The sequence below is a fragment of the Manihot esculenta genome, chromosome 16 (genome assembly GCF_001659605.2).
Source record: "Manihot esculenta cultivar AM560-2 chromosome 16, M.esculenta_v8, whole genome shotgun sequence".
Lineage (NCBI taxonomy): Eukaryota > Viridiplantae > Streptophyta > Magnoliopsida > Malpighiales > Euphorbiaceae > Manihot > Manihot esculenta.
Window position 1 is genome coordinate 2072147 of NC_035176.2, and position 22356 is coordinate 2094502.

Here is a 22356-nt window from a genome sequence, read left to right on the forward strand (position 1 = left end):
AAATTAATAACATTTAAATGTTATTTAAAAATCGATAATTTTTTAGTTGTCATCCATTCTTGATTTTTATTTATAAAAAAATAAAATTAATGAATAAAAGAATATTATTTTAGTATTTTTAAAACGGTGATATGTGAACCATCCAATCCAGTTTATAAGAATTTGATTTCAAAACGAACTAAATAAAAAAATTCATTTTAAAAATAAATTTCAATTTTTTGTTCAAATTCTTAAAAAACACGGACAATCTCAAATTGTCCACGGATTCAAACTATGACAGTACTACTCAAATCTGCCACTCACGAAGCCGGAAACAAACAGAACTAGGGGTGAGCATTCAGTCGGTTCGGTTCAAAACTGAACCGAGCTGAATAAATCAAAAACTGAAATTTTAGTGTTTATGAAAATCGAATCGATTTTGATCAAAAATTGAATCGAACCGAACCGGTCTGATTCGATTCGATTCGGTTTGATCGGTTTTGATTTTTAATAATTTTTTTATTTTTTACACTTTATTTTTAATATTTTAAAATTTAATTAAAATATTTTAATTTTAATTTCTCTATATTATTAAAAAAATATATTATTATCACTAATTGGTTCGGTTCAATTTTTTTGGTTTTTTCTGATAAAACCGAACCGAATCGAAATAACCGAAATTTCTAAAATTAAAAATTAAATCGAACCGAAATGTATAAAAAATCGAACCAAAATTTTAAATCAATTTGATTAAATCAATTTTTTCGATTTGAACCGAACACCGCTCACCCTACGCCGATCTATAAATCGCTCTAGAAGGCAGGGAAAACACAAACCCACCAAGACCAACTTAATAGCTGAAATAGCTTCTCATAGCCAACAAAATGAAAGAGAGAACAGGGCCTCAACATTCACATTCTCGTCATAATAGCTGAGGTAGGGTCATTTATACGTCATCCCAACATCGGCGCCATCACCTACCAGTTGTCGACCTCCCTTCCGCCATCAACAAAATCCAACAAACACAGTCCCAAGCCATGTAACTTCACCACAGATAAAAAAAGCTACCCCTCGATCTAAAAAACTAGATATGCTAAAGTTGAAGCGACCTTCATCATTGAAATAAAAAAAAAAAAAACATGATTTTGACCTTTTATATATATAGTTCAATTAAATTTTAAAATATTAAAAGTAAAAGTAAGAGCCCAAACCCGAATGTGCATGCAGGTTCTTGTACGTATCTTTTGTAAAGTAGCTAATAAAGCCATCTTCATCGAAGCAGCGGCGTTTTGGATTTGTTGTCACCCTCACCCTGACAGCTACTTCACCAAGCTGCTTTTTAAAACCAGACATACATCCAAAACCCATCTTCACCGTGATCTCATTAAATATATTACATCCAAAACCAGACATAAGAATTCGGAATCATTTGCAATAGCCAGGACAAAAGATTATGAAACTTGCCCATCTCTGATCTGGAAAATTTTCTGATTTTGCTGATTTGGGTCATTGTCAAGGAAGGTCCAGAGAAACTAAATGGAAAGTAATAATTTTGGGAGCAAATTTTCAAATCATGCAAAAATAAAAAAATATTTTGAAAATCATGCAGGATCCGAAAATATTTTCGGATCCTGTGTGTCAACCTAGCATCTTCGGCAGTCATAGTGCCGAAGACGCTAGTTCGGCACTTATAATGCCGAAGAAAGGAAGGTTCGGCACCAAAAGTGCCGAACAACAGTTAATGGAGCTTGTTCGGCACTATGAGTGCCGAACAAGCCCCATCCATGCCACGGGAGCAGAACAATATGCTCCCGTGGCAGCTTGGTCTTCGGCACTTATAGTGCCGAAGACCTGTGGCAACGTGCATGGCCAACTGCTCTGGCCATGCAAATCTTAAATAAAAAAAGTTAATTTTGGTATAATAAAAAAATAATTTTAAATATTTTATTATTATTAATTTTATTATAATAAAAAAAATAATTTCAAAAAAATAATCTTAAATTATTTTATTTTTATTATAATTTTATTTTTATTATAATACATAAAATAATTTTTTAAAAATTAATTTTATTATTTTCAAAAAATTAATTGTTGTATAATACAAAAATTAATTAAAAATATTTTATTATATTTTTAATAATTTTATTATAATACAAAAAATAAATATTTTATTACTCATATTAATTTTATTATAATATAATAAATAATTTTAAAAAATTAATTAGTAAAATTAATAAAATAAATAATTTATAATAAAATTTTTAAAATTAATTTTTTAGAAATAATAAAGTTATTTTTTTGAAATTATTTTTTTATTATAATAAAATTAATAATAATAAAATATTTAAAATTATTTTTTATTGTTCGAAAATTAATTTTTTTTATTTAAGATTTGCATGGTACGTTGCCACAGGTCTTCGGCACTTACGTATAAAATAATTTTTAAAAAATTAATTTTATTATTTTCAAAAAATTAATTGTTGTATAATACAAAAATTAATTAAAAATATTTTATTATATTTTTATTAATTTTATTATAATACATAATATTTTAAAAATATTTTATTATATTTTTATTAATTTTATTATAATACAAAAATTAATTAAAAATATTTTATTATATTTTTATTAATTTTATTATAATACATAATATTTTATTATATTTTATTATATTTTTGAAATTATTTTTTTTATTATAATAAAATTAATAATAATAAAATATTTAAAATTATTTTTTTTATTATTTGAAAATTAATTTTTTTTTATTTAAGCAGCAGGTCTTCGGCACTATAAGTGCCGAAGACCAAGCTGCCACGGGAGCATATTTTTCTGCTCCCGTGGCATGGATGGGGCTTGTTCGGCACCCATAGTGCCGAACAAGCTCCATTAACTGTTGTTCGGCACTTATGGTGCCGAACCTTCCTTTCTTCGGCATTATAAGTGCCGAACTAGTGTCTTCGGCATATGACTGCCGAAGATGCTAGGTTGACACACAGGATCCGAAAATATTTTCGGATACTGCATGATTTTCAAAATATTTTTTCATTTTTGCATGATTTGAAAATTTGCTCTAATTTTGGTGGGAATATATTCGAAGTTTAAATGGAAATTTCTATTGTTTACGTATAACTAAAATTTGGATATCTAAAAAAGGATGGGTTTGGCTTATGCTTACAAGTTATGACAAAAATTGAACAAGACTTGCAGGTGACAATTAATAAAATGCCAAGAAAGTAAAGAAAAAAAAAAAAAAGTTTCCTTTCGTGGGGTTTCCCTTTTCCCAATGAAACTCGATAGCAATTTCCTAGCTGCCCCTGTAATATAACTTTCACATATGGGCATATTTATAGTTGCACATTTCAATGAAAATTATTGTCTTCTATTTTATATTAATAATTAATTCAATGAAAATTATTTATTAAAAGTGAGATTTAATAATTTACGTGTCATTCATTAGGGCAGCATACAATTGTTCACAATTCAAAGGTCGGCCAATGTGCACACACACTGTCTCTAGGGTCAAAAAATTATGCTGTTCATTAATTATTATTCCTTGCACAACATTGGAGCCTTTTGATTCTTTCCTTTTAAATTATCTCGATATTTGTGCATTTTGGTTTCTTAAATCAAATTCAACTCTTACAGGAAAATGCTACGTACGAGTCCTTCCCATGCAACTTCGAGGAAGGACCAAAACCAGAACAGAAATGGACACGAAACATATGCAGCAAAAAGCCAGCAATTACAACCTTCCTTCTCTTACCTGTACCTTCGTTGTCTTTAACATTTCCTTCTAAGACACTGTCCCTAGCTTTTCTATATATATATATATGCACCCTCAGCTGAGATTTTCAACATATTTTCACAAGATCATTTGAATCCTTATTGATTAATATCGATCACTACCCATTTGTTTGTTTCTAATGGGATCGAGAAGTGGGGTGGTTTTTGAAGATTTCTTTCCAGCCATGGTGGAGAAGCTGGGTGCTGATGGGTTTATGAAGGAGCTGTGTAATGGATTTCGGTTGTTGATGGATGAAGAGAAAGGAGTGATAACTTTTGAGAGCTTGAAGAGGAATTCTAATCTTCTTGGGTTGCAAGATATGAACGATGATGAAATAATGTGTATGTTGAGAGAAGGTGATTTAGATGGAGATGGAGCTTTGAATGAAATGGAGTTTTGTACACTTATGTTCAGGTTGAGTCCTGGCTTGATGAGCAGCTCAAGAAAATGGCTTGTTGAAGCTCTTGTTAGTGAAATGTAGGCTTTCATATCATTGTTGTTCTTAGAAAAATCCTTTCTTTCTTTCTTTTTTTTCTCAGCCGATCGGTTTGTAATTTCCAGTTTACTAGAAGTGAGTTGTTAATGCCATGAATCAATCGACCTGTATTTCAATGAGTTTTTGATTCAATAGTGTTGAATTTTTCGTATGATCCAGCACTTTGAGTCGGTCTCATTATTAAATCAAATGTTTTTCAAGCTGTATGGCCATGCATAACCACTCTCTCATAGGCCTGGCCTGTCTGAATTTTTTTTAGGCCCAGAATTGGCGAGCTTTATTTCAAAGTATAAAGCCTAGATACGGTCTCAGTTCTGTTAACTAACACACTGGGAATTCTTTCAAATACTCGGATGTATAAATCTTAAAATCAATTTAGGAGAAATATATTTAATTCGATATCCCTAATTATATGATATTTTTTATTAAAAATAATGAGATTCACATACCACATTAGTTAAAATGAAAAATTAAACATTATTAATAATTTCTCTCATCCTTTTAATTTAGAGAGAATCCACTCTCAAATGAAAAGAGTATCTATAATTCATATAAACCGTATATTATCTCTTTTTACAATCAATATGAAATTAGAGGTGTGTTAAAATTCTATATCGATCATAGACACTCTCTTTTGAGTTAATTTTTGAAGTGAATTAGACATGATTCAAATTTAATAAATTTCATTAAAAGATCGATAATATAAAAATTTACGATAAATTCAAAACAAATAGATTAGAAGAACTCTCATAAATAAATCACAAAATTGTTAAATTAAATCAACAAAACAAAACTATCTCCATTTAGAGGGGAGAGAGCAAAATCTACTGTTGATGGAAAAATAAAGCTTGCTTGTCTAGAACGGTAAATGAAGAAGACCTGACTTTCTCCAAGACAAAACTGTTTTGTTTTGGTAACTTAATATTGAATTCTCCATAAGTATTTGAATGGCTAGCTTCAATTATTAAATTTCATTTACTGCGATGATTGCTACTTGATTTTAGGTTTTCGTAATTCAAAAGATTAAAGTGGTTTCCTATCAAATCAAACCTACATTATAATTTAAGTTAAGTTAGTTAGCCAATTTTAAGATCCATGGGCTGAAATCTCCTCATATATGCATATGGGCCTGATTTAATATTTATTTTCAAGCATTATCAGAGATGATATAATTTTAAAAACAACTCTAATGCTATTATTGTAGAAAAAAAAGTTTTTTTTATAAGTTTTTGGAAAGGGATAAATTACAGATTCGGCCATAATCTTTTTATAATAAGCAGATAGGATTTTAAAAATAAGAAAAGATGCAAATTGACTGAACCATGTGATCTGTTTTATAAAAAACAGGGGGAGGGTAGACTCAGAACAGAGAGATAAAAGCACAGCACTCAAAACACAACATGCACATGTAGAAGCCGACCTTGTATCTCTCTTTCTTCTAACACCCAATCCCTCAAACTTTTAAAAAAAAAACAATGAAATCCTGCGAGCTCTGTGTCTCTTCAGCTAAAATATACTGTGAATCAGATCAAGCAAGTCTCTGCTGGGACTGCGATGCCAAGGTTCATTGTGCTAATTTTCTTGTTACTAAACATTCAAGAACCCTTCTCTGCCACCTCTGCCAATCTTTCACGCCGTGGACCGCCACTGGACCCAAGCTCAGCCCTACTGTTTCTGTTTGTCAGAACTGTGTAAACAATTCCAATTGTAGAGAAGAAAGGGGCAACGAAAATGATCAGAGTAGAGATGGTGATGATCATGATGATGATGATTTTGATAAGGAAGATGACAGTGGAGATGATGAAGACGATGAAAATGGTGATGGAAGCGATGATGATGACGATGAAGAAAATCAAGTGGTTCCATGGTCTTCTACAGCGCCACCACCGGCTTCAAGTTCTTCTAACAGTGATCAAGAATGCTCCACTAGGATGTCTTGCAGCGACGAAAGTGCTTCTCAATCAAGAATTGCATTTTCTTTGAAGCGAATCAGAGAAACTACGGAGCATATTTCTCAGGTAAAATCTTGTTAAATCTTGATCCCATGAATTGTTGCTTTGAAGCAGGACCGTCTAGGCTGTCTGATACCCAATATAATCCAAATGCTTGTATGTCTGTTTCAGGCAAGGCCATTGAAGGACAAGGAAAGAACCATGAGTGATTCTTACAAGGGATTGCAGAAACCTAAAGTTGCAGAAAAAACCATGAAGTTTGACATCTGCAAACTGAAAAAAACATCAAGGAAATGCCAGTGAGTGAAACAATTACAGCCAGGTAATTGCAACTCTAATCTGAGATTGATCTGTACTATTGTTGCTTTAACAATTAACCCACTTAGAAAAACTGTGTCTTGTAATAATCACAGGTACTTGTTTCTTCTGATTATTGTTATTAACCTTAAATAAACGTTAATGCTCAAAATGTGGTAATATTTTAATGAAGAAAGAGAATTGAATAGAAATTGCAGGTGTTGGTCAGTGTCAAAAGAATTTCTATGGCACCCATTTGGTCCCCAGGTGAAGGGTGGGACCCCAACTCTAAAACAAATGTGGACACCATTGTCTGTGAAGGAAGATAGTTTTGATACCTTAGACCAATGAAGAAGAAAAGTCTAACAGGTGGACAAAACCTTGGACTTTAGTGATGCTGATATTCATTGTTTCTTTGGCAGGAACCACAAGTTTTTCCTCTTGTATTCCTTCGTTTGCTATTAGCTATTAGTTTAGATTTGTACTTGGCCAAGTCCAGACTCAATGTACAATCCATTCGGAAAAGTATATTCGGAAATCCCAACCAATCAATTAAAATATATCATATATATTAAAATTATAGCTGTGTTCTATCCATATTATTAATGGGATGTTTATATATTTTTAGAATTTTTTCCATTATGTTACTTAACTTGTTTTTTTTTTCTTCGTTTTTTTTCCTTCCTAATTTAGCATAGAGAAAATTGAATGGTTTGGATTTTGAGGCAAGACTTGTGGTTCTGTTTCTTCACATGTCTTTCATTAACATTGTTGCCTGGCACCCACACTGAGGTCCTCCTGGAAGAAGTATCATTCAAAATTTTACTGTTCCTGGCATCAGAATCAGGGAAGAAAAATACTTCCCGATAACAATGCAGAATTTATTAATTTGAATTTTAATAATATTAAGATAATAATTTTATAATTACACATATATTTATATATTTTCATATTATCTGAGATTAAAAATGATATTTTTTTAAAAATAAAATTCTATCGAATAAAAAACTTAGAAATATCTGGGGATTGTAATTTCCAACTAAGCTTAAGCTACTAGAAACCCATCAGAATAAAAAATTAAGAGGATCCATATTATATAGGCAGGTTCTAACTGGAACAAAAAAACACATAGGCTCTAAGAAAACTGATTAAACTTCCGACAGCTCCACGTGCCTACTACAAGCCACCTGAAAATTAGTATTTTAATTCCAGCTTTGCTATTATCGATCACTGTTTATTATTATCCTGAGCCAGAATGGTCACCAAACCATCCACAGGATTATCTAAGAAGCTACCACTAAAAAATCTGTTTGACATTATTTTGAAACTGCAGTAGAATTTAATCATAAAAATATTAAAATAATAAAATAATTTTTCTTAAATTATTTCTTTTTAACCGCATATAAAATAATTTTTTTAATAATTTCATGCGCAGCTTCAGCAATGCTATTGATAGCTTTGTTGGCTTCTTTTAAGGATATGTCTAAACTCTATCTCCTCAGACATGCTTTTTCTCATTGTATGGCTTGAGCTATAGCTTTCAAATCTTTCGGAGTTCATTGAGCCACAAATAATCTTTATCGTCTCTAGATAACTAGATTCTAGAATAAATCGATTAATCGAGAGTTATTTCGATCTTATAAATAAAATAAAAGTAGAACAATTAAATTATCTCATGATCAGCAGAATAATGATGTGTGAGATATGTTTATGAATAGTAATAGATTCGGATTTTTGATAGGTATGTGAGGCAGAACAGCCAGCCATATAAAGGTTATTATTCTTCACTATGTAATTCGCCTTTACAACCTGAAATCATGGCCGCTTCTTACGAATTCTTTTACTAAGAAAGCATATAGCTTCTTTTGTAATAAACAATTTTGAATAAAAGAATTTAAATATAATTCCTATATATTTATATTTAAGTTTTAAAAATTTTATAGATTAAAAAAAAATATTGAAAATATTGAAATTAAAATTATTTCACAATACTAATAAACAAGTAGATTGAATTTCAATTTCATAATTATTATAAAATTAAAATATTTTTTTTATGTGGACTATATTAAAATTCAAACTTTGTAGGAATCTCATGATAAAATGGCGACAAATGAAGCCATGGAATATAACTTTGACTTGAACATGTAGGCTTGAGCCTACCTCTGTTGACAACATGTTCCTTGTCAAACACGATTTTCTAACTGTCAGCCAGTGCCGAAATTAAAATTTGTATAGTATTGGAGTGAATTTATAATTAAAAAATAGATTTTTTTTTCTATTTTTAGTAATTAATAATTATAAAAAAATGAATCATATGGCTATTTTATATGGTTAAAAATTACATAATTAATTTGTTGATGTTGGAGTAATTTAGAATAATGTGAAGTTGATAAATTAGCTGTTGATGTTTTTGGAATAATTCTGGTGTATGATGTTCTTGAATTTGGAGAAAAAGAATATGGTGAATATTAAGGGATTACATTGGACGGCTAAACATGGAAAATAAAGAGGATAATTTAGTTATTTTACTTTTAATTAATGGTAATTTTAATGAAAAAATTGTAATTCGATCGAAATTAAAATTAAGAAATCTTTAAAAATAGATTATACTAAACTTTAAAGATTAAAAAGTATATATTTTTTAATTTCTGTTTGCTCTAAAGATACTCGTTTTCTTTTAGACTAAGCTTATTATTAGTGGCTAATAGTAATAATGGTAAAATCATTGCTTTGAACTCTTTTTCTTATTTATTTAAAAAAAAAAAATAAAAAATAGCAAGGTTTTTGGTCTGCAAATATTTTCATTTTCCGTTTTGGAAAATAAAACTTTCATACAACTGTTGAGAGTGGGATTTGAACCCACGCCCTTTCGGACCAGAACCTTAATCTGGCGCCTTAGACCAACTCGGCCATCTCAACTTTGATTAATTTAATTTCTTAGTTAATAATTAACTCGCTGATTTGGTTGAATAATTTAAATAAGAATTAAAAGGAAAATTTAAAAAAAATCCCAAAATATATTTTATTATTTTTAATTTTTTAAAGTTAAATAATATTAAATATTATTTAATATTTTATAACTCATATATTTAATAAAATTATTTCCTTAATGCTAATTTATAAAATAATACTAAATGGTAAGTATATTTCTTATATTTAAATTATTATTATAAAATTATTGATAAAAATAAAAAAAATAATTTTTAAATATATTTAATAACAAAAAAAAACAGAAACTTAAGTATACTACTAATTATAAAATATATTTAATTAAATATTAAAAAAAATTGTATAAATATTTTTGGTGATTAATTTTAAATTTTACTAATACAACATAATAATAGATATTTATATAATCAGTAACGTGATAATTTTTTGGCTCATGCGCTCGACGTTGTTCACAAAGCAACTATGGCAAATGCTGTAGGCAAAACGCACATACCACATCACAACAGACTAAGACCAGACTGATAACAGATATCAACATTGATATTATATGACATGTAACTCGGAATAGCAAGTTTTCATCTCATCTACCATTTCATTACAAGGTAAATAGGAAGAGGAAAGGGGATGGGGGGCACCTAAACTCCAAATAAACCATGGCAAGTGATCATCCCCACCCCAGTTCACCATCCCAACAGCAAATACACAAGGCGTACGAAATGTGAAGAAAACAGGGATCAGAAATTACACAAGTTTTTTCCAACACAATGTACAAACCATCCAGAGCATTTCAACCTTTTCACACCTTGGCATCTTCATTTTCCATTCAAGAAGCCTTCTCCATATCTGCAAAACACATACTTTGACTATTTTCTGCACATATACTTATAACATGTACGAATATATATCCCAGTGTATTTGTAAGGCATTCACGAAGATAAAGAAGTGAATTTAGTGCTTTGTTTCAATTATACCATGCCCTCGCATATTCAGAATGCCCATCTTTCCATGGCACTTCTGAAACACCTGGCTGCTTAGCTGCTAGGTACGCTGGCGTATAAAAAACTAGTGAACTCGTGGCTTAACAAGCCTAGGATCACACCACATTGTGAGCGCTAGCCACTAAGGTGAATGCTAATGATTAGCCAGACTCTTAATTTCTGTACGAAACATGACATTGAATCACAAATACAAACTTCTCCAGCCACGCTTTAACCATTTAAGACAGAATATTGGGGAAATTAGAGCAACGGGATAAATCAACTTCATATGAGACAACTCATAGACCACCTTCATCAAGGTATGGAATCCATGGTTCAAGCAATGAGATAACTGTTTCCTTCTAAGCACAAGGCGCTTGTTACTGTTTATACACATACACATGTCATGGACGATATAAATTATCATACATACACTTACTTTCTGTTCGTAGGGAACAATACAAACAACTGAAGAATTAAATCCATAGATAAAGGAGTACCACTGGACAGTACGTAGCTTTTCAGACTGGAAGGTGGTAGGGGCCTTTGCACAGTGTACAACAGAATTCCAAGCATTTATAAAATGTCACTCCAGAGTACCAAATATTTATGGATTAAAACTAGGACCCATTTTGAATTCTAAGAATTTTAACAGATAAGTTGAGATTGAAAATGAGTTGACGGATGGACTAGAACATCAAAATTTAAACATTTTTAATATACACTTAAGTTCAGGAAGCCTCCAAACTCCAAAATCAGTAGTCAACACCATGAAGTTGGACTAGTGCCTAGAGGCTAGAGCTAATGGTCATGAAAGAGTTGGAATCTTAAGGCTTGAAGTTAGGCTGACCCCCGGCAATGAAAGTTACAGAACAAAGGAAAAGAAGGGGAAGCCTTTAACAGAATGTGGCTCTAGTTTGAAACCTCTTAATGATCCTCAGGTTCGCTCTTTGATTGTTTTGAGATATTACTAGAGTGATTTGGAATTTGGATAGTCACCATGAAGCCATATCATCACTTGCACCACCTAACATATTTTCTTTGCTCTCCTTTTTCATCCTCTTATCAGTGTCTTTAACACCACCAACAACAAAACAGGAGAAGAAAACATTACCTAAACATCAAGATAATCAAAACCTACATTCTTTATCCTCTCTTCTCCAGACGGTATAAATTGCATCACTACCACCAAAAGAGGACTCTTAACAATCAGAAACCTCATAGGAAACCACATAGAACCTGAACTCCCTTGTTAGATTATCTCCAAATAAAAATTACTACAAGAGAAAAACATCACTCTTTTGTCTAACATCTGAAATCAAACGCCTTGGTCCAATGGAGACAATATAACACTTAAGACAAACCAATAAAAAAGGACGCAGAATATGAGGTTGTCTTCTTCTTTCTTATCGTTTATCAAGATATTAATGCCAAAGCAGCTGAAACAGACAATTTACAAATTACTATGACGGCAAAATTTGCACAAAAATTGTGATTGAGAAATGTAAATATATAAAGAGCAGTTCCTTGTTCAGAAAAGATCTCAGGTTATATTAAAAAGGAAATAATATTTTGTATGTAATTCCATACAACATACATCCATCCATTACCAAAAATCAATACCAGAAGAAAGAGAAAAGCTTTGGCACATTGAGAATCCAGAACTACAAGGAAAAAGAAACTTCATGAATTCATGCATTTGCCATTTCCAAGTCATACAATGCAGGCAGCAATAGTAACATAAATGATGATTTAGAACTAACAGGGAACAGCATGAACTCCTCAACTTGGTTTCAAAGGGACAAAAAAAATAAAAGACGATAACAATCACACACTTGAGGCTTAAAACGTATAAAATTTAATGAATTGAAGCATGAACTTAAAAGGATACGGAACTCAACCTGCTTGTTTATCAGAAGCATCATGAAACTCCTGCTCTGCCGCCTCCATCAAAGGGGGCCGTACCTCTCCATTCTTCTCATCTTTCTTGACACAGCCACCAGGCCCCTTAGCAGCTGCACCGTCCTTCTCATCAGGGAACCTCACAACAATCACAGGACAAACACAGTGATGCACACAGTAATCACTCACACTACCTAGCCTCCCTTTGGTGTGCCTTCTCGAAGCCCCAAATCCTCTGCTACCCATAATCACCGCACAAAGCCCAAGCCTTTCCACCTCCAAACAAAGTCTCTCCTTCATGTCATGGTCCTTCACTATATGAATCTTGAATGGAATCTGCGCTTCAACGAGCGGTTGGGCCAGATCGTTGGCCTTAGTAGAGGTAAAAAGGTCGAAATCATCCTCGAGCTTTTTATGGGAATGTTCAGTTTGGTTCTCAGAATCCTGATCAGTTATAGATAGATCAATTGCACCCCAGTCGGCACCGTAGAGAACACCAGTAGGTCGAACATGAACGAGGATAACGGCATCACCGTGGCGGAGGTAGTTTTGGACGGCCCATTTGACAGCATAAGCACTCTCATCACTAAGATCAACGGCGATGCCGATTCTCCGTTGTGCACCAGATGTCGGAGTACTAACAGCGAATCGCGGAGACGATGGTTGGACCACCACTGCTTCAGCTGAAGTATTTTTCTTCCTTGGAGAAGGCGAACTCATGGCTACAAGTTTAAAGAAAAAAAGGAAGAAGAACCGATCTTTCAGAGAAGCTCTACGGTTTTGGGCGTCGTGTTTGGTTAAGGAGCAATTGAGAGGAATACTTGGAAGGGAAGTATAACAGCAGGAGGAGGGTGAGGAGGAAGAAGAAGAAGAAGAAGAAGAGAAGTGACAAACGCAAAGCGGTGCTTTCTTGCCGTGTGCAAGGGACAGGTCTCGCCTTATTATGCCACCTGCAAAGTGTCGCTTGGAATTTATCCACACTGGATAAAATAATAATTAATAATTAAATATAATTAATTATTTAAACTAATTAAATTATTATTTTTTGTATAGAGTATTCTCGACATTCAGCGAATTAAGTGTTTTTTTTTTTTTAGTAAAAAGATGAGCTTGTTGAATTTGCAATTTTAAAATCAATGAACAAACCCCCAAAATCAATTCCAATTTGGGTCTCGCGATCTCTGAGGGTTTCATTTTTCCTTCGTTGTCTCTTCTAATAAATCTTCTAGGGTTCGTTTTAATCAGAAAGAAAACAAAATGCCTCAGAGACACTCGAAGAACAATAACGATTTAGCTTTTTTTACGTATGATGAGAAGCGAAAGCTTGGATATGGAACCCAGAGGGAGAGGCTCGGTAAGGACTCGATCAAGCCCTTCGATGCCTGCTGTCTCTGTTTGAAATCGTTTATCAATCCTATGTCTTGCCAAAAAGGCCATGTTTTTTGCAAAGAATGCATTCTTCAGTGCCTTTTATCCCAAAAGAAGGACATCCAACGGTGAGTTGAATTTGTTCACATTGAAGGAAGTTGTGTTTTGAATTTCTTGTTTGGTAATATTTTAGCCTCTAAAGCAAATGGGAATTTGATTTTCATCATGTGGAAGGCTCACAGGTGGCTTGGAATGGTGATTGAAACATGTTCCCTTGGTTTGGTATGAATTCTTTTGCAAGAAAAGAATTCAAATGGAAATGGATTCTTTTAGAAAAGAATTCAAATGGATTCTAACGAAATCAGACGTGATTTCATCTTCATGCATAATGAACATTTTTGAAGTTAACATTATTCCAAACAAAGATAACTGGGAAAAAGAAATCAATTGAATCGAATCATATAAAATTTTTAATTCCAAACGGAGGGTTGAGAAAATTTTGTATCTTTTCCCCAAGCTTGTTCCTAAATATTTGGTGGCAACTGTTTTATTTGGGAACAAGTGATGTTGCAATTAGCTAGGTACTTTTGGCTTGTGGATGCACTTCGTGATGTCCTATTAATGAGAAATGTTGATTTATTATCTAGTCTTTAGATTTCATAAAGCAGATTTATTGGGAAAAGTGTGCTCTGGCATTTTGTTTGGGCATTTGCCTAGTATGAAAGAGCCTATGCAAACTCCTTTTGATTATTTATTTATTTGTGTGACACATCATTTATCATTTACATTGCCATACTATGTTGAGGGGCAAGCTTTTTTCTTACCTGGCAGGAAGCTAGCTGCCCATGAATCACAAAAGAAACAGGAGAAGGAAGAGGAAGAAGAGAAGTTAATGTTGCAGAAAACCAGAGAACTTGAAGCTTTTGATCAGCAAAACCACGGTGCTGTTCCACAGTATAATGATAGAAACCAGAACAGAGACAAGAATGGTTTCCATGGGGCAAACAGTGTGAAGGTGACTTCTTATGAAGAGGAGGCACTTCGAACAATGAAAGCATTTTGGTTGCCCTCAGCTACACCAGAAGCTCCTGTTAAAACAGAAGCTCCTTCTACAAGTACAATCTGTCCAGAAGGCAATGAAAAGCTTAAGATGAAGAGCCTTTTCTCCATTTATCTCACAGAAGACAATAGTGAAAAGAAATCCAGTGCTTCTCCTGACAAGACCTATATCTGTCCCAGCTGCAAGGTTACCCTCACGAACACACGATCACTGGTTGCACTCAGTTCATGTGGGCATGTCTTCTGCAAGAAATGTGCAGACAAATTTATGGCTGTGGATAAAGTATGTCTTGTTTGCAACAAAGCTTGTAAGGGCCGGAATTTGGTGAACTTGGAAAAGGGTGGAACAGGCTTTGCTGGTCATGGAGATAATCTTTTAGCAACAGACTTCAAGCATTTAGGTAGTGGTTCAGGATTGGGACTGGTGAGACCAGCCGCAATGAAGATTTAAAATTTCTGAATAATTTTGTGAAAGCTAAATCAATGCTTTTTATAAAAATCACTTTTCTAGCCTCCAAATTCAATATCAAACTGTCTCTATATGTAATTTTCAAGAGAGAATCTCCGAGTCCTTGAGTTGTGTCTTTCGATCTGGCCGATCTTGTTTCCTTCTAGCCTTGCCTCATTTGCAGCTCCTTTACTTGCTTAGATTTGTGGATTTAACATTCCACACCGTCTGGGTCATGTGTTTTGATCCAGGTCCAGTGATAGAAGAACCTGTTGTTGCTAATAGTGACCTGGGTTTGGAGTTGTGTCTGTGTTACTGCTTCCTTGGTGTTGGTGATTGCCTACAGGAGAGGATCACAGCAGAGGAAGGCTCTATTGAGGGCTATGGCTTCATGATATCTGGCCCTTCCATGTCGCCACGACCAACGCCGCTTCTCACTCTCCATGCCGATATTGAGCAACACTGTGTGATCTTCTGGTAGCAATGGAGCCTCATCTGTTTGTGGTCTGTCTTCAGGGCCTAGTTGAGTGTGTTCAGTCATGCATGGCTTTGAGGGAGGTAGTCGTCCATTTTGAGCATTTGTAGGAGCTTTGATGATTAAATACAGAGTAGCTTTATGCATGTGAGGTAGGTGAGAATTTAGATAAGGCCTACGAGTCACAAAAGTGACCCCAATAAGAAGCTTATCTGAACATGATCCATCATTAAATTTACAGCCGGCCATGGTCATCACCCCCAGGTCCCACCCCATCAAAGAATTTTGCCAGGAATACATTGTAAAAACAGAGGCTATTCATTGTATTGCCATTGAAACTCCCAGTTAAATGTATTAGTTTTTTATATTATTTATCGATTAAAATTAATAGAGCAATTAATTAATAAATTTTTTAATTAAAATTAATGGGCCTAGGCTTTGTCGTTCAAGTTGATTCATTGACTCCTAATCTTGCTTTGAATAAAAGATAAAAAAAAAAGATTCATTGATTAATTAAATTCAACTTCATGTTTCATACAACTCAACCGTGTAGCAGTCAGACCAATTTGAAAATTTTTAGTGGTTTTGCTTTATCACGTGTCTACATTTCTTAATCTCACAATTTGGATTTTCTTTCTTCTGTCCTTAGAATCAATCATTTTATATATGCAATAATTCAATAATTAATTACTAGTCTTTATCAACATTAGTAGATTGCCATCCTCCCACCCTATCTATTTAGGATTATTAAAGTAAGGGTAGAAAAATACTAAATTTTATATCTTTTCTGTTTAAATTTAATTTTAAATTATCATTTAAAAAATAAATATGGTTTTAGAATTTAAGGCAATAAATCAGACAATTTTCTGTTTAAGCAAAGAATCTAATTATCTTACATGGTAGTTAAGTATGGTTTTAGAATTTTACGAAAGACCGTTGAACTATAAAGCATTCAGGTTTATCTACCGGAAAAAAACATCTTCAGGCCATCGTGGCAACAGCTGTATTGTCCATCCAGAGCGTTTAGGTGGGTCCCGCATCTCCATCAACAGAGGATAGTCCCTTGTCTGAACCCCAAAAAAGCAGAAACCTTCGCTAATATAAAAGGACAAAGGCCCCATTTTTAATGCTGCCATTTCTGCTTCTGATATAAAGGAAGTTGCTTTTTTAAGTACACGAGAAGGAGAGAACGCCAAGAGAGAAAGGGAACCCTAGTTGAGTGTTGAGTTTTGAGATGGGTGATTTGGAGAGACAAGTGGTGGACGGAAAGGTGGTTGCGGTGGATGTGGAGGAGCAAGAGAAGGATAGGCTTATGGAGGAAATGACTGTGTTGGATTTTGATATACTGTGTTCGACGGTGGCGTTGCAGACACAAGGGAAATGGAGGAAACTTGAAACTGAAGATTTTGATGCTAATGGTGCTAGTGGAGGTGTTTTTAGGATGTGGGAAGGTGAAGTCCTTGATTGCTTCGATGATCGCCGCATCGCCATTGAATCCCTGTGGTACTCTCTCTCTCTCTCTCTCCCTCTCCTGTTCTTGTTGCCTCATTTACGAATTTTCCTTCCACTTCTGGGAGAATTATTTACTGGGTTGTGTTTCCCTTTCCGCTGTGCCGATTTTTCTCGAAAACAAACTAGTTTCCTTTCCTTTTATTTCCTTCCTCCCTCTCTCTCTTGCATCTGCTTCATTCTCCACCAAATTCAAGTAAAACATGGTCTGGCTGTTCTAAATGGAAAAGGGTATAAGTTCAATGATAGATTAAAAATGAAAATCTCTTGATGGTGGCTTTAAATTTCTATTTTCTTTTATTTTTAAAATTTTCGGGATTAGAAATCATGGCTTGAGAGTAACAATTAGTTTGGTTTTTGTAGTTGTCCATGCTACAGATTTGGGAAGAACATGGGACGAGCTGGTTTTGGTTCTTGCTTTCTCCAGGTAAATTTTACTATTCAATACGTTGAAAGAATTGTCTGTGCGAAAATTGACTAAACTCGTGTCTACTAATTGAGAGGATGAAGTCGGAACCTGATAACTTTGTGTCCTTCAACTTCAAATTGGAGCTTTCTTTAAGAGAAATCCTGAAATTCTTAGTGTGATTTTGCAGGGAACTGTTTATTACATTCTTGCTCTTAGTGCCCTTCTCAACTTTATTGCCTTCATCATCACAAAGCGGCGTTGCTTTCTGTATTTGGCTGTTGCTTTTGCTATTTCAATGGGGATATATTTGGGTATCTTCCGCACACGGATGAGAAAGAAATTTAATATCAGGGTGAGCATTTCAGCTCGCATTCTCTTTGATTGTTCACTGATTTAATAGTTGTATCTCTGATTTGTGAAGGTTCATTGGAGACTTCATGCATATTGGCTTTTCTATCTGTGCAATTTTCCAGTTTTTTTTATTGTGTGATTCAGCCTCCGAGTTTCTTTTTCTCAGAAAATATATATTGAATGTGAATTAGTAATGAATCTTTTTCTTTTTAATTCTTTTATTTTCAGGATAATGATAGTTCCTTTGATGACTGCATATACCATACTTTCTGCTCCTGCTGTGCATTGTCTCAGGTATTTTTTTTCCTTTGCAAATCCTATAGAGCTATCTGTTGGATTCTAATTAAACATATTGAAACAATCTGCCTATCTGGATTCTGAAACCTGATTATTCACTTTCATTTAACATGGAACAGGAGTCCAGAACGCTGGAGATGAACAATGTCCAAGATGGCACTTGGCATGGTCGCGGTGACACAATATGCATAGGTAGTTATAGTGAAGGAAACATGGCAAACTATGAACTTCACCCGGCTGCTATCATCTCAGCCAATTCCTCTGATATTGGTGGCTGACCATTCTCGACTTTCGGAAGTTTGGTCTTGTGGATACCTTGATCCTCAGTCTTGATCCTGGCTACATTACATGATATTTGCTTTCAGCTCGATTGTTTTCAAAAAGGGAGGGATGAACTGCAGGACAGCTGGGACTAACTTACAAGATTATCTATCAAACTGTCATAACCTTCGCGGTTCTATTGTGGCCACTGATTCTTTTGATCAGGAAAAATGACCTATTCTGAAGTATTTGATGGTGAAGATGTTTGCTGTCCATGTGTTCTGCAGAGATCGTATGTGTAAATATAAAAATAATTTAAAAAAAATCAATATTAGGAAATTTGGAAGCATTTCAGTATTAGAGAAACATGTTCAAACTTCCCCAGAAGTTCTCAGTCCCAACGAGTAAAGCTCTGCCACTAGCCACCGAGTCGTTGCTGCTCATGCACCAAAAGTCTCTTCCTTAGCAGAATTCAAGCAATCTGAGGAAGTTATAATTGACAATTCCATGATTTAACTTCACTTGAACTGTTTTAAATGGGTTCTGAATTCGATTGATTGGACGTTGAGTAGACGGATGAATATATGCAGAGGCATCTGCCACCATTCTCATCGTACTGAAATTCCTTTTCTTGATTTCTTCACAGATTGGAATAATCAACAATGCCTAAATTCCCCATGTTGCAGTATTGGGTTCTGAGCTTAAATTTGACAGATGATTTAGAAAAACATCAAACTTTGTGAGCAGCAAGGATCCTCTCAATGCAAAGAAAATGTCTTGTTTTGCTTTCTAACATTCTCCATCAACTTATCTAAGCATGTTTTCCCTCTTCATTTTCAATTCCCTCTCAATACAGCAAATTACCTCAAGTACAGCGATCATAAGTTTCAACATTTCTATAGTTTAGGAGCTATAACAAAGTCTACGGCTAAATTCTATTCTCATTTTCCACCTTTCCATTTTCGATTCTATAGCATAGGCCCAGGTTTAACAAGGCTCTATGGTTGCATTTGGACTGAACTTAGTGCCTGATAGTCTCTTCATTGTCCAGCCCAAGCCCTTTTTCAATTTTTAATGAAATCGAAACTGAATAGACTCGTTTTTATGCCATACTATCTCGCCTCTTACAGTTTTTTTTTTTAGTGAACGGTAAAAAGTTGGAGGGGATGCCTTTGATTTCCGAGATTGTAATAGTTTTCTGAGATTACCCAAGAAGAAAAGAAGGGAACTATAGGTTATAATTAAGCACATGAATGGACGTATTTGTTCGACAAAGATACTAAAATCTTTAAGAAAGCTACGTGTCTTGTACGTTGCTTCTTCTCCCTTATCCTGGTGGTGTCTCTGTCAGACAGTCTACCTACTGTAATTTATTTCCCGCCACTTTTTCTTACCATTTTTTTTCATTAACAGATTCCGCCGTTGACTATGGAATCCACCTCATTTCTTGCCTTTCTCAAGAAATTCATTATCTTTGCATTTTAAGAAAATTTAGAAAAAGAAAAAGAAAACACTGGAATTCTGTCTCTGCCACCAGAAACAGACACAACAACCATTACCCAGAAACATAAACATAGAAAAAGTTGAATAACATTCAAAGCTCTGTTTTGTCCTTTGTCGTCCCTTTTCAATACCCTCTTACCCCATCCCAAAATCCCATAAACGTAAATAAATTCTCTCTTTTTTTATTTATTTTTCTTAATTTTCTAGATATTCTCATTGCAAGCTATCCCTCAGTGGGTTCTGTTATGGCGCTTGAGAAATTGACCAATTGCAAACTTCCCCTCGAAACAGAGTTATCTGCTCTGCTTGAATCTGTGAAATTAAGCTGGACCATATTGTCACTTGCTGCAACCGCCAACCGTTTTGCTCGCCGCTTGATTTCTTTCTTCTGAAGCAATGCAGTGGCAGAGATGTTGGTCGTCTCACTTTCTGATTTGATGCAATGCCTGTCTAGGACGCTCAATGGGGTTCTTGAGCTTGAAACTGTGTCCATTATTGACTCGTGCCATTCCATTTCCACCATTTTTTGCAGCTCGTTAGAGCATTTTAGCAGCTGGTCCTAAAACCATTTTGAATGAATATGTTTAACAGGATTGATAATAAAAGAAAAGCTAGTGTATGGAAATTTTTAGTTGTTTTGCTTACTCTATTTACATATTCACAAGAGGAGATTGAACGTCTGAAAGAAGGAAATTGCAAGGGGAAGAGTTCATGGGAAGATACAAGAAGGGCTGATGCTGCAATGATTGATGGCTTGAACTCTAATAACTTTGTTTCTGCAATAAAAAGAAAAGGAATTAACCAGTCAAAGTTGAGCTAGCTTAAAGCTCAAAGAGAAAAAGAAAAAAGCTTTTGGTTGTATTAGAATTCAATTACCATTATGAGCTTGAAAAATGATCTGGGTAGCTCGATCTTTGAGAGCTTGTGTTAATGGTGGATCTTTGAGTTCAAATGACGAAATGAAGAAATGAACGAAAGAGAAAGGTGTTATAGATCTCATTCGCCAATCCAGGGCATCAAGAATGAGAAGCTCCATACGATTAATCGTTTGCATGTCGAAGTTGAAACTTTCTTCCATCTGCAGTTCATCGTTTCCACTCATATAAATTTCTCTGACCAGACAAATTTTCCTCATTGCAAAACGAAATAAAACGACTTAATTACCTGTAAATTAGAGAGAGAGAAATGTGTGTTCTTCATCTTTGCTGCCAGAGAAAGGCAAGATATTACGAGAAGTCGTTGAACCCATGGCTTTCCTTCCTGCCAAAAATTAAACCATTATTACAAGAACTTCAGCCAAACGTTGGTGGCCACTTGAAATTATCTCATTGCAACAATACAAGCACAGAAAACATCACATGTTTAAGTTATATACAGGGATTTCTTGTCTGGAGATGAACCGATCCATATAATTGATGGCAAGGTAGGCAAGAATGGGCTCATAGTTGCAAGAATACTGAGCCTGTCCAAACAAAGACAAGATTTCAACAGAGCACAAGCAATAAAGAACAGAAAGAAATATTCAAGTACTGGGGTGGTGGTTTTTACCTGAAAAATGAGAGAAATGGATTCTTGACGAAAGGAGGAATAGAAGTCAGAGGTTTTCAAGCATTTGAAGAAGTTTCTTGAAGGCATATGATCAGATTCAGAAGTAAAGAGATCTGGGATAGTATCAGATTGGTGTTCTTTCAAGCTTGTCAATGGATTTTCAAGATCGAAATCCATTTTTCTTCTGTTTGCTATTCTTTTTTAACCTTGTTTTCGTTACGTTGGTTTTGTGAGCCTGTGAGAATTTGACTGTTTATGTAATAGAAAAAGAGGAAAGAGAGGTTAGTAGTTAGGACATAGCAGCAGAAGGTGAGAGAGAAAAGTAATACAAAGAAGGTGAGCAACAGTAATGATGGAAAGAGAAGCTTCGCTTTCTGTGCTGCGAAAAAAGAGAGAGAGTCTCTGAGTCTTCTGCTTCACTTCTCAGTCCTATCTGTTTCTTTCTTATATGTGTGACTCATCGAGTTGGTCCCTTCTTCCTCCCTTTTCTTTCCCTCACTACCCACTCTTGAAAATATTGCAGTTGCTAGTCTAGAGCCTGAAGGTTTTACCAGTGATTCAATTAGAAAATTCTAGTAAAGTTTGCCTATTTTCAATTTATCTGATGGTAGGTAATTACCTACTGTCTATCTCCTGATTTTTGTAAACCTTACTCTTTATACTGATAAAAAAATAATTATTATTTTAATTAAAAAATTAATCTTTTACTTTTTAAAAATCTTTTAACAATAAGAATGATCTGATCGAAGCATTATTAAATTCAAAAAAATTGTATTTTTTTGTAAAATTTTC

General features: G+C 34.1%; 6 protein-coding genes and 1 non-coding gene across 10 annotated transcripts; 4 read left to right on the forward strand and 3 right to left on the reverse strand.

Annotated features, from left to right (window-relative positions):
- The first annotated feature begins 3736 nt into the window (after nt 1–3736).
- LOC110607632 (calcium-binding protein PBP1) lies at nt 3737–4391 on the forward strand. Its single transcript, XM_021746788.2, has one exon. It carries the CDS (start codon nt 3903–3905, stop codon nt 4242–4244), a length of 342 nt encoding a protein of 113 aa, XP_021602480.1. The 5' UTR covers nt 3737–3902; the 3' UTR covers nt 4245–4391.
- A 1169-nt stretch (nt 4392–5560) lies between these two features.
- LOC110607628 (putative zinc finger protein CONSTANS-LIKE 11) lies at nt 5561–7036 on the forward strand. 4 transcript variants are annotated; one of them, XM_021746783.2, is made up of 3 exons: nt 5561–6277; nt 6383–6533; nt 6718–7036. In XM_021746783.2, the coding sequence occupies exons 1-2, from the start codon at nt 5735–5737 to the stop codon at nt 6512–6514; spliced, it is 675 nt and encodes a 224-aa protein (XP_021602475.1). In that variant the 5' UTR covers nt 5561–5734; the 3' UTR covers nt 6515–6533; nt 6718–7036. The 4 variants fall into 4 exon arrangements, with proteins under 4 accessions (XP_021602475.1, XP_021602476.1, XP_021602477.1 ...); XM_021746784.2 differs by having other exon boundaries at nt 6727–7036; XM_021746785.2 differs by having other exon boundaries at nt 6931–7036.
- Nucleotides 7037–9346: 2310 nt separating this feature from the next.
- Nucleotides 9347–9427, reverse strand: TRNAL-AAG. Its single transcript has one exon. It is a non-coding gene; the product is annotated as a tRNA-Leu (tRNA).
- A 546-nt stretch (nt 9428–9973) lies between these two features.
- Nucleotides 9974–14665, reverse strand: LOC110607630 (universal stress protein PHOS34). Its single transcript, XM_021746787.2, has 3 exons — nt 14529–14665; nt 12336–13286; nt 9974–10300 (listed from the first exon to the last, which is right to left on the reverse strand). Exons 2-3 carry the CDS (start codon nt 13054–13056, stop codon nt 10281–10283), a joined length of 741 nt encoding a protein of 246 aa, XP_021602479.1. The 5' UTR covers nt 13057–13286; nt 14529–14665; the 3' UTR covers nt 9974–10280.
- On the forward strand, nt 13306–15214 carry LOC110607629 (E3 ubiquitin-protein ligase CSU1). Its single transcript, XM_021746786.2, has 2 exons — nt 13306–13832; nt 14536–15214. The coding sequence occupies exons 1-2, from the start codon at nt 13594–13596 to the stop codon at nt 15212–15214; spliced, it is 918 nt and encodes a 305-aa protein (XP_021602478.1). The 5' UTR covers nt 13306–13593.
- A 1516-nt stretch (nt 15215–16730) lies between these two features.
- Nucleotides 16731–18956, forward strand: LOC110607623. The gene is made up of 5 exons (XM_021746771.2): nt 16731–17189; nt 17559–17622; nt 17792–17956; nt 18184–18249; nt 18372–18956. The coding sequence occupies exons 1-5, from the start codon at nt 16921–16923 to the stop codon at nt 18528–18530; spliced, it is 723 nt and encodes a 240-aa protein (XP_021602463.1). The 5' UTR covers nt 16731–16920; the 3' UTR covers nt 18531–18956.
- A 1112-nt stretch (nt 18957–20068) lies between these two features.
- LOC110607622 (putative cyclin-D6-1) lies at nt 20069–22112 on the reverse strand. Its single transcript, XM_021746770.2, has 6 exons — nt 21565–22112; nt 21392–21478; nt 21181–21276; nt 20893–21094; nt 20662–20792; nt 20069–20575 (listed from the first exon to the last, which is right to left on the reverse strand). The coding sequence occupies exons 1-6, from the start codon at nt 21739–21741 to the stop codon at nt 20240–20242; spliced, it is 1029 nt and encodes a 342-aa protein (XP_021602462.1). The 5' UTR covers nt 21742–22112; the 3' UTR covers nt 20069–20239.
- Between the last annotated feature and the right edge of the window lie 244 nt (nt 22113–22356).

Coding starts and splice junctions, on each gene's coding strand:
- LOC110607632 (XM_021746788.2), top strand. CDS start 3,903: ATGGGATCGAGAAGTGGGGTGGTTTTTGAAGATTTCTTTCCAGCCATG.
- LOC110607628 (XM_021746783.2), top strand. CDS start 5,735: ATGAAATCCTGCGAGCTCTGTGTCTCTTCAGCTAAAATATACTGTGAA. Junction 6,278..6,382: donor CTACGGAGCATATTTCTCAG/GTAAAATCTTGT, acceptor TGTCTGTTTCAG/GCAAGGCCATTGAAGGACAA.
- LOC110607630 (XM_021746787.2), bottom strand. CDS start 13,056: ATGAGTTCGCCTTCTCCAAGGAAGAAAAATACTTCAGCTGAAGCAGTG. Junction 10,301..12,335: donor TGCTTCTGATAAACAAGCAG/GTTGAGTTCCGT, acceptor TGTGTTTTGCAG/ATATGGAGAAGGCTTCTTGA.
- LOC110607629 (XM_021746786.2), top strand. CDS start 13,594: ATGCCTCAGAGACACTCGAAGAACAATAACGATTTAGCTTTTTTTACG. Junction 13,833..14,535: donor CAAAAGAAGGACATCCAACG/GTGAGTTGAATT, acceptor CTTACCTGGCAG/GAAGCTAGCTGCCCATGAAT.
- LOC110607623 (XM_021746771.2), top strand. CDS start 16,921: ATGGGTGATTTGGAGAGACAAGTGGTGGACGGAAAGGTGGTTGCGGTG. Junction 17,190..17,558: donor ATCGCCATTGAATCCCTGTG/GTACTCTCTCTC, acceptor TGGTTTTTGTAG/TTGTCCATGCTACAGATTTG. Junction 17,623..17,791: donor TTGGTTCTTGCTTTCTCCAG/GTAAATTTTACT, acceptor GTGATTTTGCAG/GGAACTGTTTATTACATTCT.
- LOC110607622 (XM_021746770.2), bottom strand. CDS start 21,741: ATGGATTTCGATCTTGAAAATCCATTGACAAGCTTGAAAGAACACCAA. Junction 21,277..21,391: donor TCTCCAGACAAGAAATCCCT/GTATATAACTTA, acceptor AATTTTTGGCAG/GAAGGAAAGCCATGGGTTCA. Junction 20,793..20,892: donor CATTTTTCAAGCTCATAATG/GTAATTGAATTC, acceptor TTTTTATTGCAG/AAACAAAGTTATTAGAGTTC.